Source organism: Leucoraja erinacea, chromosome 25, assembly GCF_028641065.1.
Source record: "Leucoraja erinacea ecotype New England chromosome 25, Leri_hhj_1, whole genome shotgun sequence".
Classification (NCBI taxonomy): Eukaryota; Metazoa; Chordata; class Chondrichthyes; order Rajiformes; family Rajidae; genus Leucoraja; species Leucoraja erinaceus.
In genome coordinates, this window is record NC_073401.1 from 24,084,718 (window position 1) to 24,100,411 (window position 15,694).

Below are 15,694 nucleotides of genomic sequence, written 5' to 3' on the forward strand. Positions count from 1 at the left end.
ACTATCAACTATTACTGTGATAGTTGATCAAGTAATCAACTATTACTTGATCAAGTAAAAAAAAACTATTACTTGATAGATACAAAATGCTGGAGTAACTCAGCAGGACAGGCAGCATCTCTGGAGAGAAGGAATGGGTGACGTTTCTGGTCGAGACCCTTCTTCAGACTGGACCAGTTACTGCAGCATTTTGTGTCTATCTTCGATTTAAACCAGCATCTGCAGTTCTTTCGTACACATTTCTTGATAGTTACTGTGAAAAGTAACTTTTCGCAACTACCCTGTACTGTGAAAATCGTACCCTGCAAATTATTAAGGCAAGATAATTTGCCTTCTCTAGGCAAATAACAGCAGGAAGTTGCATGTGTTGGTTAACTGCAAGTTGGGTCCACTCAAACATCTAGTTACAAAGCAGTCCTATAACTTAAAATATTTATTGTGCAATATTATACATAATACATATTTTATTAAAAAACATTAAAAATGTCTGGTCTGATAAAAACATTTTTAGTCTGTAGTATATGAAAAGAAATGATTGTGCAAAATGAATAAATGCAAATAAGCTAATATTTGCCAACAAAAATTCCTTCAGGAATATAAATATATGCTTCTTGTAACTTCATGAAAAATAATTGTTCGTAAATTGTGATCTCAAAGGGGAGCATAAACCCAATGGATCACCAAATGAAATTATAAATCCATTATGCTTTTATAAAAACAATTTTTCAAAATAAAATGACTGTAAATGTGTATCTAGAATATAACCATATAACAATTACAGCACGGAAACAGGCCATCTCGGCCGTACAAGTCCGTGCCGAACAACTTTTTTCCCTTAGTCCCACCTGCCTGCACTCATACCATAACCCTCCATTCCCTTCTCATCCATATGCCTATCCAATTTATTTTTAAATGATACCAACGAACCTGCCTCCACCACTTCCACTGGAAGCTCATTCCACACCGCTACCACTCTCTGAGTAAAGAAGTTCCCCCTATAATATAAACAGAAAATGAAAGATTATCAACCAAAACATGAACTCTTACGCTCCGCACCGATCTCCATGACTTGCTATATTTTCCTGTTTCTGCTTCGTCATTGCCACTTGCCTTTTTGAGTTGCTTTCTACCCCCAGAATGATTCTGGTGAATATCCTGGCCAGAGGAGACTTGTCCTACAGAAACTCCTACAGAGCATTTTAATGATAGTTAGGCAGCATGGGAGGCAAATGTGTACATGGAGCAGCAAAGATAAAGAGCCAGTGTTGTAGCATATCATTTCAGTCTTACCGTGGAAGGACTCTAATGACTTGAAATTATTTGATTTGTTAACCTAATATCTAATTCGCCAGCAAAACTGCTAAAGTGACTGTTGTTGTTCTCTTATACAATAACAATAACTACACTTCAGAATACCACATTGGCAGTGTGGCCCTTTTTGGATGCTGTAAGGTCATGAAAATAACAAGTGGGAGCTGTGTAATTGAAACATAGAAACATAGAAAATAGGTGCAGGAGGAGGCCATTCGGCCCTTCGAGCCAGCACCGCCATTCATTGTGATCATGGTTGATCGTTCCCAATCAATAACCCGTGCCTGCCTTATCTTAAAACCTTTTTTGCATGAATTACAAGATTATGCATTCAATCAGATGCACTGCAAAAGTGCAGCAGTACAGCACTGTACAATGCAATTGCATCCGTTTTTATTTTTGTTTATTCTTGCTCACAGCTTAGTGACCTGGAGAAAAAACACACAATGCTGGAGATGAATGCACGTGGTCTACAGCAGAAACTGGAGACAGAGCGAGAGCTAAAACACAGACTAATTGAAGAGGTAAACAAATATTAGAGATCATTCCTCGAAACACTGGAAATTTTTCTTATGTAAAATACTTGGCTGTTAGGTTAAATGTTTGTTAGAATAAAATCAAATGAAATGTCATTAGTTCTTTGGTGAAAATTGCCAACTTCTATGTTGAAGTTAATGTCACTAACAGTTGTCATGAAGCGCCTAGTTTTATAAAAAAAAATAATCGGGATCAGGAAAGAAATCTACTTGTGAGTAACACATATGGTTGAATCCAATTTGCTTAATTCTTGTCTCTGAAATGGCCTAATAAGTCAGTCCATTCAAAGGACAATAAATACAGCCCGTGTCAGTAATGCTTTGATCCTGTAAGCAATTATTTTTCAAAAATGGAAGTCTGATGGAACACATCATATATCAGCATTAACAATTCCATGTTAAAAGAGATTATGTCAAGTTAAAAACCAAAGTGAAGAATGTTGTTCCTGGAGAAATATATCAGGTGATCATTTGTTGCACTCCTAAATTGAACCGAGATTTAGCATTTTGACAGTGTTAGTCAAAGTTGTTGTTCCCAATCAGTTGGGAGCATTGAATGAAATTAATAACCAACTGAACTTACATCATTCATTTTTATTCTTTTGGTCTGTCTCTAAATTTGAATGTGTTTGTGATTATTCACCTAACTCAGCAAACAAAGCTGCAGCAGCAGTTGGACATGCACAAGACACACATCTTCCGTCTAACTCAAGGACTACAAGAAGCCCTGGACCAGGCTGATCTGTTAAAGACAGAGCAGAGTGATTTGGAGTATCAGATTGCAAACATGCAGGTGAGCATTAAGTACAAAGAAAATCAGATCCGATTTTCATGTTGCATTTAAACTCCGATAATAGGGCACGTTTGTGACTCTGATGGTGATGAACCAGCAGATTTTCTGGATTATTGGATGATGCTTCTATACACTGAACCCCTGACACTTGTTTGGGTTCAGGTTTATTACATGTTAAATGAATTTTTAAATGGTCATTGGACTCAGGCTCCCTTCGATCTAATACTATCTTTAACTTCTCCTTGTTAATGACCTGTCTTGTCAAGAGAGAGTTAGATTTAGCTCTTAGGGCTACGGAAATCAAGGGATATGGGGAAAAAGCCAGGGGATACTGATTTTGGATGATCAACCATGATCATATTGAATGGCGGTGCTGGCTCGAAGAGCCGAATGCCCTACTCCTGCACCTATTTGCTATGTTTCTATGACCTGTTTGTTTTTATTTATCTCTTAAAATGAATCATACATTTGTTTTAAATGTTTATTGATTCTTTAAACATTAGCTATTAGTCATTTATTGTCATGTCTTTTAATATAGTATCCACCATCACCAGCTTATGCCTCCTTCCTTCATAATTATCATTGTTTATAGGTCCCTGGCTTTGTGAATTGACATAATTTTTTTTTGTATCCTAACTAATCATCCTGAAGAACTGCTTAACCACAAGATTATTAATTAACCATTTGAATGGTGGACAACTAGACTTGGTTTCTCACCATATTATCTAGAAAACCATCTAATGTTTACATGATCAATTATCCTCTCTGGCATTGGTAATCAGGTTTTTTTCTGGTCTACATGCAAATTAAAGCCTGCCATGATTCTGTATTTTCTTCATTACATGTGATTCTCAGGCCCTCAATTATATAGTGCCCTGTATTAACACCAATGAAAACCTAGATCACTTCCCACCCCAGACCCAATTATCTTATTACACTCCCTTTCCCTCCCACTGCCTTGACAAGTCCACCAGCATATCGATGACCACTCCCTCTTCTCCCCTCTCGCATCAGGCAAGAGGTGGAGAAGTTTGAAATCTCATACCTCCAGTTTCTTCCCAGCTGTTATCAAGCAACTGAACTGTCCTCTCACCAGGTGGAGTGCGATCCCAACCTACTATCTACCTAATTGGAGATCTTTGAACTATTTAAACGGACTTTATTTGACTTTATCTTGCACTAAATAATAAATCCTTTATCCTGTATCTGTACACTGTGGATGGCTTGATTGGAATCATGTATAGTCTTCTCGTTAATTGGGTAACACGCAACAATAAAGCTTTTCACTGTACCTCGGTACATGTGACAATAATAAACTAAATTAAACCCAGCCAAAGGGCGCAAATGGACCAATGTCCAGTCCTCCCATCAACCACTCCAGGTTCAGCTTCATTTCTAAATGTCATATTTTGTTCAATAACGCCCATTCAATTGCACGCAGATCTTATACCACCAGTCCCACAGGTTTGTAGCATAAGGTCCAAAACGTGGCCTTTTTTGCATGATTTGCAATTACCAGCTATGTATTATAGTTTCTACACCAATGCTTCTCACTGGCGGAGTTGTTTCGGGAAGGAAAATGACTCGGCCAATTTGGTATTACTGACAATTACTATTATTATTATAGTAATTTTACAAAGGGAGCAATCTAAAAATGATCTGACAAATAAACATGTGTATTTGTCTGAAGAAAAATTAGGTGGTTCTAAGCCAAAACACATGAAAGTATTCTTGGAAGATCAAAGAAAAAATATTCTTTCAAAACAGGTGAAATATTTCTTGATGAAATAACATTTGATTGGGGTTTGTATTGAGACAAGTTGATGAAGAACCCGATGTGCTTTCATTCTTTCCATTCACAGATGGTGTTCTCTCATGATCGAGTGAAGCTGGAAGGTACTATCTCTCAACAGTCTAAATTGATCGATTTCCTCCAATCAAAGATGGACCAGTCAATTAAAAAGAAGAAGGTAGTTAAATGTGAATGCAAACTCTAGCTGGTTGTTCGCATCATGCAAACAAAGTATCTGTTTAACATTTTTTTAGCAGGCCATAAGAATAAAAAACTATAAAAATAAAACGGGTCATAGCTCCTTCACTCCTTCACCTTTCTTTCAACTTTAGACTAGAGATACAGCGCGGAAACGGGCCCTTCGGCCCACCAAGTCCGCGCCAACCAGCGATCACTCTATCCTCCACACTAGGGACAAGTTCATAAATAGTACGTCATCTATTAACATTCCAGAGCTGTTTCAAAGGCCCTGTTGTGCAACTGCGTGCGTCCACATAATTGTGTTTTGCTGATACATTTTGTCGTGTATTTCTGTTTTATAATGCTGTCTTTGATTTGGCAGATTTATAAACATACAATCAAATTGGGTTTATTACCAAATGCACAAGTAGGGTGAGGTACAGTTACAATGAAAAACACCCAAATTCATGGTTCCTTTTCAACTCCTTTATCCTATCATCTCCCAAGACTCCTTTCCCCCAACCCATCCTCTCCCCAATCATAACTGTACCACAACCTCATCGATCTTTTCCATTCTGCATATATAAAATTATTCTCCCATGCCTTGGCCATCTTCTGAATTGGAGTTATAGATAATTCATTCCACTAATAAAATTAATGACTGGAATTTATTGGTTACCAATTATCACTCCTCAGCAAAGGAGTTGATTGTTTATATTCCGTATGGAAATTATTTTGTTTCCAATCGATTACTCCTTCACACTATGTATTCTTTTGTAAATGGTCTTCGGCTGTTGTTGATTTCAGTGCCAGAAATCCGTCTGAGGATTACAATTTATTACAGAGACTGCCACGGTTTGATTTCATCAGTTTTGCATTTCCTTTGATCTCTGCATATTTAATGTGGTGTTCAGCTGCTGAGCAGGTTGTTCTGATCAAGAAGCCATTCCTTGCACGCAGAGTTTATTTGGACGTCGGCGTGAGGACCCTACTCTTCCTGCCCAGATTCCCCTGCAGTATAATGACTTGAAAGTGGCCTTGGATAAAGAGAAATGTCGAAATATGGAGCTCGAGGATGCATTACAGAAAATCCGTGTCGAGCTGAAATGTGTACGCGAAGAAGGTAGGGGCAAAGAAATGGTAGATGGTCACGGTTGATATACTGAAGGAAATTATTGAAAATGTGTAGAGTCGTATTTGTCCGCAGCAGGAAACCCCATCACAAGTCATTGGGCTGTAAGAAAAAATGAAAAAGAAGCAGCTTAATTAGTCTGAGGGACAATCTTTCAACTGTAGGCACAAAAAGCTGAAGTAATTCAGCGGGACAGGCAGCATCCTGGGTAACGAGCAGGAATGGATAACGTTTTGGGTCGAGACCCTTCTTCAACTGACTACTTTTCTAAACATGAGACCATCTTAACTTTCATATGAAGAAAGACTGGATAGACTGACTTTCATATGAAGAAAGACTGGATAGACTCGGCTTGTACTCGCTAGAATTTAGAAGATTGAGGGGGGATCTTATAGAAACTTACAAAATTCTTAAGGCGTTGGACAGGCTAGACGCAGGAAGATTGTTCCCGATGTTGGGGAAGTCCAGAACAAGGGGTCACAGTTTAAGGATAAGGGGGAAATCTTTTAGGACCGAGATGAGAAAAACATTTTTCACACAGAGAGTGGTGAATCTCTGGAATTCTCTGCCACAGAAGGTAGTTGAGGCCAGTTCATTGGCTATATTTAAGCGGGAGTTAGATGTGGCCCTTGTGGCTAAAGGGATCAGGGGGTATGGAGAGAAGGCAGGTACAGGATACTGAGTTGGATGATCAGCCATGACCATATTGAATGGCGGTGCAGGCTTGAAGGGCCGAATGGCCTACTCCTGCACCTATTTTCTATGTTTAGTTTATTGTTATGTGCACCGGGGTACAGTGAAAAGCCCCATACAGTGAGATCTGTCAGTGTGATTAATTGCTAAGCAGGGAGACCAGGATGGAAATCTTTTGTAGATGATGAGGCTAATTTAGACATCAACAGAACAGGATGAAAAGCTTCCCTATTGCTGGTTTTGTACCACAAGGTCCGGTAATGGTTTCAGATCTGTCTTTGTCTATATTTTCAACCAAACGTGAGAAATAATGGGTGGTAGAACTGCAGGGAAATAAGAGAAAAAATATTGAATTGTATAATGGAATTGGTACTGGGAAGCAAAAGAAAGAATCGCTGAAGGATCTCAGCAAGTCAGGCAGCATCTGTGGAGGGAATTGAACAGTTGACATTTCAGGTCGAGATCGTTCATTTAGGCGAAGCTGGCCTACGCACGATGGACTGAATGGTCTCCTTTATTGTGGGATTGAGCGACAGTGGGAATGGAATTTGTGATGTGGTTTGATTTTGTTCAGTTTTCTCAAACTTTCTGCTTATCCTATACTGAATGCTACACAGATTGACAATTGATACACAGCTTAGGAATCAAGAGAGGAGAAGATACAGTAAATCTGCATGACATTATTTTGTATTTGAAACTGATGCCATGTGTCTGAATGAATGGATTTTTCACTTCTGTTTAATTGCTGTGCTGCTATAAGGTCATTGTGATGACCTTGAGAGATAAATTTGTATCGTTGCTTATAACAAATAATAAACAAACCAATGTGAGGCTATCAGGAACATATATTTGAGTCTAGGATCATCTCTATTTCTTGTAGAATATTATTAAAGATTTATCTTTGACTTTACTTGCAAGATGCTTTGAAGACCCTCATGCTTTCACTGATCTTTACTGGTTAACGTGTTATGGTTAATGGCTTCAGTTGGGGCAAGAAGTAATGCCCCTATCCCACTTAGGAAACCTGAACGGAAACCTATGGAGACTTTGCGCCCCACCCAAGGTTTCCGTGCGGTTCCCGGAGATTGCAGGTGGTTGCCGGAGGTTGCCAGGTAGAGGAAGCAGGTAGAGGAAGCAGGTAGAGGAAGCAGGTAGGGAGACTGGGAAGCACGGAAACTTTGGGTGGGGCGCAAAGACTGACAAAGGTTTCCTAAGTGGGACATGGGGCTTATGTTGCTGGTAATAAAATTCTGTATTTCAAGCAATGTCTATTGCACTACGTTGATACTGACTCGGGTGCTAATAGCCCCCCTTAGCTAATCATCCTCCTGAAACTCTCAGCAATTAATTCTCTCCTTTCTTCTTGAAGCTGCTCATTTAAAAACCGTGGATCACCAGCCACAATCAACGCCAGCTACAGCCAGGCACCAGATTCTCATGTCTGCAATAGTTCGCTCCCCAGAGCACCAACCAAATCCTATTAGCCTGCTCGCTGCGCCCTCCAGCAACCGGAAGGAATCTTCTACTCCTGAGGGTAAAGAAGTGGTGACTAATATAATTGTGTAATTGTAACCACCTTTCAAATATAAGCTCTAAGAAAGGTTACAGTATTACCAGAAAGAGTGAGTTAAATGTATATTTAGCATATGATATTGAAAGCCAAATTGAGTGAAAATTAATACTTTTGACAGTAGTTTTCAGAATAAGTGACTTTCAAACCCTGGAGTATGAAAAAGCTACATTATTTGAAATCTTGGCTGTTTCAACGATCTTACTTGGATGAGGCCATTCGGCCAATCAAATTTACTCCGCCATTCAATCACGGTTGATCAATCTCGCTCTCCTCACCCCATGTTGCTTGGAACTGGATTGATTTAACAATATGATTGCTTTCATAGGTCTGGGCATTGAGTATAAGAGTCGAGAAGTCATAAAGAAGCTTTAATAGACTTTGGTTAGGCTGCATTTGAAGCATCAGTGCAGTCTTGGTCGCCTCACTACAGGAATGATCAGAGGCTTTGGAAAGTGTGATATCAGAATACCTGTAGTTCCTGGATTAGAGGGTGTTAGCTACAAGGAGAGTTTGGACCGACTTGGATAGTTCTCTCTGGAATGACAGGTTGCGGGGAGACTTGATAGATGTGTGTAAAATTATGAGAGGCATTGATTAGGTAGATGGCCAGATTCTTTTTTCTACGATAGAAACATCAAAAATACTAGACGGCGCAGCTTTAAGGTGAGGGATGCAACGTTTCACAGAGATGTGTGGGGCAAGTTTTTTTACACAGAGGGTGATGAGTGCCTGGAACGTGCGACTGGGGGTGGTGGTTGAAACAGACCAGCTATGTGGAACTGAAAGGATGGTTAATTGTGAGGTGGGATGATAGTATGCTGGGGAATTTATCTGTGTCTCCAGTGATAATGGACACAGCAGTAAATAGCCATGGTCACATTTCCGTCTTCCGTTTTCTCCCCCAGAATTTGGTCGGCAGTTGAAGGAACGCATGCATCATAATATTCCACATCGTTTCACCGTGGGCCTGAACATGAGGGCTATAAAATGTGCCGTTTGTCTGGACACGGTACATTTTGGTCGCCAAGCAGCAAAGTGTGCAGGTGAGCTGTGCTGGCCAATATGCTTTTAAGCTGATGCCTTAATTTTGTAGAATACATTTTAAATGGAACAATTGTTTTTTTAAATGCCAAAGTATGTACAGCATCATAATCAAGTAGAGCTGTACAAGTAAATGTCCTAACTCCCTAATCCATATTGCGACCTCATCATGAATTCACCATCTTGAGTTACCAGCACAGTCAAAAAGTCATCATAGCCGTTCATCAGCAGATTTTTCATTCTGGTACATTTTTGTGTTAGAAATGCAGGCTCATCTAGTTTGCCCTCAATACTCTGTATTAGCTCCATTTAGGTTCTGGATGATTTATCTGAGATTATTAAATATTTTATATTTTCTCTACCTAGAATGCCAAGTGATCTGCCATCCTAAATGCTCTTCGTGTCTACCAGCAACATGTGGGCTCCCTGCAGAATATGCTACACACTTCACAAAAGCATTTTGTCGCGACAAAATGAACTCGCCTGGCTTGCAACTAAAGGATCCCACATCAAACGTGCGGCTGGAAGGCTGGATGAAAGTTCCCAGGTGAACGTTCTTCAATGGACTAGTGCAGAACCATAGAGTTGTTCAGCCTGGCGACAGGCCCTCAAGAAGTTAAAGTTCTTGACCATCTCCACTTCAGCACCATCGATGTTCATTGGGGCGTGTTATCCACCTCTCCTCCTGAAGTCAGTAACCTAGTTCCTTCGTCTTGCTGACATTGGGGGGGTGCTGGTGTTTTGATACCATGTTACTGAGCTCTCTTTCTCCTTCCTTTACTTTGTCTTCTCATTGTTCGAGGAAGAATAGAGGAATAAGCTATTCTACCTGGAAATGCCGCGGTCTCAAAATGCTGAATGGCCACCTCCTTTGCCATTACAATCCTTCAATTCTAATTTCAAACATCACTACATTACTCGCCGTTTGCCCCCCCCCAAACCCCCCTCTTCTTTAGAGATCACTCATGGGTCCTTCGCACAGTCACTTATTCTTTCTGACAATGCGGCTGTCTCCAGGAGATGGTTAACTATTGAGCCACGTACATTTTGGCTCTCAAATGGTTTATTAATATGTCATCTCTAAATAATGTCTTATGTCTGTGGCTGTTCTCCGTATTCTGTCATCTTATAGTTTTATCCTTTGGTAGAAATGGGAAACGAGGGCAACAGGGATGGGAACGGAAGTATATCGTCCTGGAAGGATCTAAAGTTCTCCTTTATGAGAATGATTCAATAGATGGTAAGTAATAAACATTGTGAGTAATGTTCTAGGCATATTAATATACAACCTGGGTTATACTTCATCCTGTAGCTGTTACTAATTGCTGATGGGATTTCTGGGGAAGAGCAATCTAATCTATTTATTTATGTGTTATGAGCTGCAGATGCTGGAAAATCAAAGGTACACAAAAATGCTGCAGAAACTCAGCGGATGCAGCAGCATCTATGGAGTGAAGGAAATAGGCAACGTTTTGGGCCCGAAACGTTGCCTATTTCCTTCGCTCCATAGATGCTGCTGCACCCGTTGAGTTTCTCCAGCATTTTTGTATACCAACAATCTAATCTAATTCGTTAAGTCACTGTAATGCATTTAGAGGGTACTGAAGGAAAAAAAGACATGCTATTTTTACCTAATTCAGGCAAAATCTGTCCTCAGATTGAGGGGAGGCCAAAACTTTGTGATTTATTGTATTATACTATATGTTAAATTTTAATGTCTGGAAATTCATTCCTGATCAATAATACTAAATTCACTCATAGCAGCACCGATACTTAATATGTTGCCTTTAAAAGCATTCTTATTCTTTTAAGTACCTGGATTCCTCCCACACTCAAACTGCAAGTTTATAGGTTAATTGGCTTCGGTAAAGTTTGTAAATTGTCCCCAGTGTGTAGGACAGTACTAGTGTACGGGCATCGCTTGCTGACGTGGACACGGTGGGCCGAAGGCCCTGTTTCACCACTGTACCTCTAAACTAAACTGATAGACACAAAAATGCTGGAGTAACTCAGCAGGACGGGCAGCATCTCTGGAGAAAAGGAATGGGTGACTTTCCGGGTTGAGACCCTTCTTCAGACTTATGTCAAGGAAGAGGAAAATCCAGAGATAAGGAAGTGTGAAAACAGTCAGAGACGGTCAGACTGGTCAGAGAACTGGGAAGGGGGAGAGATGGGGAGAGAGGGTTACTTGAAGTTAGAGAAGTCAATGTTCATACCGCTGGGTTGTAAGCTGCCCAAGCGAAATATGAGGTGCTGTTCCTCCAATTTAAGTTGTGTCTCACTCTGACAATGGAGGAGGCTCAGGACGGAAAGGTCAGTGTGGGTATGGGAGGGAGGTGGAGTTAAAGTGTTTAGCAACCGGGAGATCAGGGAGGTTTAGGTGGTCCGAGCGGAGTTGTTCAGCGAAATGATCGCCGTCGTTCATTCCTTCCTACACTAAACAAATGATTTTGTTTTTCATTTTTGACAGGGCAAAGACCGATTGATGAGTTTGAACTGTGCCTGCCTGATGGGGATGTGACTGTGCATGGGGCTGTTGGAGCCTCTGAACTTGCAAACACTGCAAAGACAGGTAGAACTGACTTGTGATGGTTGAGCAAAATCATAAAACTCAATTTTATATCAACCCTGTAATAATATTAACTGATTAAAATATTTTGTAAATTTACCGGAGAGGGAGTCTAACAAAACATATGTATGAGGGCGCGGCTTATATTTTACCAACCGGCTCAAAATATATTGACATTTTCTTCAAAGTGGGTCTCTAGTTTCAGAAAGAATTTTGAAGGAATCAGACAGAAACTTGCAAAGGTTGATTAAGAGATACTCTATGCAGGTGAAGAGAGGTCTGGCAAGTGGGAAGCTTAAACAGGAAGGTTCAGGGACTGTAAATTTCTGTTCAGGTGAAGGGCAAGGCTGGTAGGAGTAGGGAACCCCGATTGATGAGGGATATTCAGTCACTGGTTAAGATAAAGGGGGAAGTATATGCAACTGGGATCAAGGAGTATAAGGGATGTGAAAAGGGAAATCAGAAGGGCAGAAAGAGAACATGGGATAGCGTGACAAATTAGATGAAGGAGTATCTTAAGAAATTCTACGGGTACATTCAGAGTAAGTGAGTAACGGGGGAAAGAATAGCCTCTTAATGATCAACGTGGTTGTCTTTGTGAGGAGCCACGGGAGATGGGTATGATATTAAATGACTATTTCCCATCTGTATTTACTTTGGAGAAGATCATGGAAGCTAAGAAATTAAGGAAAACAAATAGTGATGTGTGGGAGCATGTTCACATTAGAAAAAAGTACAGTAGGTGCTGGCGATCTTAAGGCATGTTAAGGTGGATAAATCCCTGGAGCCTGATCAAGTTTATCCTAAGACATTGCGGGAAGCTGGGACTTATCTCCCAGTAGCATGATAGGAGGATGAGGGGTAACCTTATTGAGCTATCTAAAATGAAGATAAAGTCGGTCTTTTTCCCCTAGATAGGGGAGTGTAAAGCTAGAGGCCGCATATTTAGGATGAGAGGGGAAAGATTTAAAAGAGAACTATGGGACAACAATTCCATACAGTAGTAATGGGAATATGGAACAAGCTTCCAGATGAAGCTGCAGAGATGGGTGCAATTACAATGTTTAAAAGATATTTGGGTGGGTACATGTATGGAAAATGTTCAGAGTGATATGGACCAGATGCAGGCAAATGGGGCAAGGTCAGGTGGACACCTTGATCAGCATGGGCAAGCTGTGCCAAACCTGTGTAACTCTATGACTGCGAGTAAAATACTAGATGTTGGCAAATGATCTTATTACACATCCATATTTAGTGGCCAGCTGGAGAGGCCTGCAAGGTGATCACTGCCGTATCTGTTTTGTTTTAAAATAGTTTGTGCCAAGTCCTATGTAATAGACTATTCTGTCAGTATTAGCTATGGAATCAAAAGCAAAGTTCAAGCAGGATCCAAAACTGGCTTAGTGACAGAGTATAAAGAGAATGGTCAACAAGTGTTTTATCGGCAAAGCTGTTTACATTGGGCTTCTGTGCGGCTCAGTGCCAGACCACGTGTTTATTCCATATAGTGCATATTATTAAACATAAATGTAGGTGGTTAATAGTGAGGAATACATTTTTTTTCAAAGATATTAATTAGCAAATTGGTTGGAAAGAGAAATACTGCAGATACAATTCAAAGTGGGCAAATATGAACGGGTGCATTTGGAAAGGGGAAACAAGTGGGGTGAGTTTGAAATAAGATGAAAACAAATCATGGAGGAACTCAGTGGGTCAGGCAGCATCTCTGGAGGGAATGAACAGGCAATGTTTTGGGTCAGGATTCTTTCAGACTGATTGTAGTGGGGGTGGGGGAGCTGGAAAAGAGGGGCAGAGGTGGGGCAAAGCCTGGCAAATAATGAGTGGTTACAGGGAGGTGGGGTAATTGGCAGAGGGTGGAATATGTAACAAATAAGCGCCTCCAAGGTTGCGGGCGGTGAGCCCCCAGCCCACGTACTGGCACCAGTTCTCTCCCTTGTTGCCGGCATCTTGAATATGTGACCCACATCTGAAGCAGAGTTAGCAGCAGTCCCTCAATCCCTTAAGGTAGGTGAATTTTCGCTTAGGGGAGGGGGCGGGGTGGAGTTGGGGTGGTGGTGTGGGGATGTGAGGTTGGCCATTCCGTATAGACGTTGTCAATACCATGAATGAACTCTCTGATTGTCGAGTCTAGAAGGCTGCAGCGTGCCGCAATGGAAGCGTTTGAGGAAGATGCTTTTCATGGGCCTTGTCATGCAGGGTTAGAGCATTGACTAATCCACCCTGGAATCTGACTTGCCATTATCAACATCTTTGCTGACCATTATTCTCTGTAAGGAAAAAGCTTTTGGCACAAATTTGATTTTTTGGATTTAATCCTCAGCATTTAGCATGAAGTGAACATTGATTGTAAGTTATTTCAAAAACAGAACATCTTAGGAGCGGGGTCATTAGTAATGCACTCCAGCAGGGTGCAACTGTGATTTTATCTGAAATTTCTGCAATTAGTTCTAGATTCCAGACAACCCAACCAAATGAGGTAAGGAGGTTACCAAAAATATTAAAAGGAAAAGAGAAACAGTCGATATTTTATCAATCTAAGCAGGCATTAGCTACTTTAATGATCAAGACATACCACAGAAGAGCAAAGGGATTTTAAGCTTGTTGTACAAAGCAAATGGGACCACAGCTAGAGTTCCTTCTCTCCAGGGATGCTGCCTGTCCCACTGAGTAACTCCAGCATTTTGTGTCTACCTTCGATTTAAACCAGCATCTGCAGTTCTTTCCCACACGTAATGATAGATAGGATGGGGTAGTTCTGGCAAGGGCACAGAGGAGATTTAAAAGGATATTGCCAGAATTTTAGCTGTATCTGATAAGCTGCCGTTCATTTCCTTGGGGCAGAGGAGGCCAAGTGGGAATGTAATTGAAATATATAAAATTGTGAAGGGCCTGAGCAAAGTAGATAGAAAGATCTATTTCCCTTAGGGAAATAGATTTAAAGTAAAAACGTGAAAGGATTGTGAAATGTTGAGAATTTGAAAATTACCACCTGAGTGAAAGATCATAGCAGAAATCCTCATCGCTGTTAAAGGCACAGTGGCGCAACGGTAGAGTTGCTGCCTCAGTGCCAGAGACCCGGGTTCGAACCTGACTATGGGTGCTATCTGTACAGAGTTTGTACGTTCTCCCTGTGGCCGCGTCGGTTTCCTCCGGGTGCTCCGGTTTCCTCCCACATCCCAAAGACGCACTGGTTTGTAGGTTAATTGGTTTTGGTAGGTTGTAAAATTGGTGCTAGTATGTAGGATAGTGTTAGTGTATGAGGTGATCGTTGGTCGGCATGGACACGGTGGGCCGAAGGGCCTGTTTCCGCACTGTATCTCAAAAGTCTCTAAGTATGTCCAAATACACTAGGTGCTATAAACTGCAAGACCGTGAATTTTGAACTGGGAAGTTGCTTTACTCTTAGTCTGCACCGTCACAATGGCTTGGATGACCTTCTCCTTTGACCTAAATCTTTAAGATCCTAATTGTCAAAGGTTTTATAAAGTTGCATCTTCTAATAAATCAACTCTTGATCAATGGAGGCACTATTGATCAATACACATGTCAAGGCACAAACAAACTAGACTGGTATCTATGACCTTTCTCACTGCTGATATGTGAAGGATGATTATTTTCATAAGAGGTGGGTAACTATAAGATGTAGAGTATAAATGTTTCACTTTTTGGGGGGAAATGGTCTAAAGAGGGGATCCCATACATCATGATTTTATCAGCATTTTTGTTCCCTCGTAATGGCTTGGTAGTATTTTAAAGCTGATGGCCATAATTTTGACATTACAGTGGTCTGTGATTTTTCTCATATTCCACTGTTGATCTCTTTCCTCTCCTCATAGATGTGCCTTATGTGTTGAAGTTGGAATCACAGCCGCACACAACCTGCTGGCCTGGCCAGACACTCTACATGCTTGCTCCAAGCTTCCCAGACAAACAGCGCTGGGTCAATGTGCTGGAGACCGTGGCAGCTTGTGGGCGAAAATCGTGTGAAAAAGCAGAGACAGCTGCCGTAAGTGCCAGTATTTAGATGACACAACGTCCACTTTTAGTTTTATC

The 15,694-nt window shown here is 40.8% G+C and overlaps 1 protein-coding gene across 2 annotated transcripts in view; it reads left to right on the forward strand.

Moving 5' to 3' along the window:
- cita (citron rho-interacting serine/threonine kinase a) overlaps positions 1–15,694 on the forward strand; it is a 144,324-nt gene that overhangs the window by 102,198 nt on the left and 26,432 nt on the right. For both annotated transcript variants that reach the window (XM_055655232.1, XM_055655233.1), the window contains exons 28-37: positions 1,731–1,835; positions 2,500–2,640; positions 4,503–4,610; positions 5,573–5,735; positions 7,807–7,971; positions 8,916–9,053; positions 9,418–9,598; positions 10,200–10,291; positions 11,522–11,623; positions 15,478–15,647. In XM_055655232.1, coding sequence (XP_055511207.1) covers positions 1,731–1,835; positions 2,500–2,640; positions 4,503–4,610; positions 5,573–5,735; positions 7,807–7,971; positions 8,916–9,053; positions 9,418–9,598; positions 10,200–10,291; positions 11,522–11,623; positions 15,478–15,647 — 1,365 coding nt within the window. The remainder of the gene's footprint in view (positions 1–1,730; positions 1,836–2,499; positions 2,641–4,502; positions 4,611–5,572; positions 5,736–7,806; positions 7,972–8,915; positions 9,054–9,417; positions 9,599–10,199; positions 10,292–11,521; positions 11,624–15,477; positions 15,648–15,694) is intronic.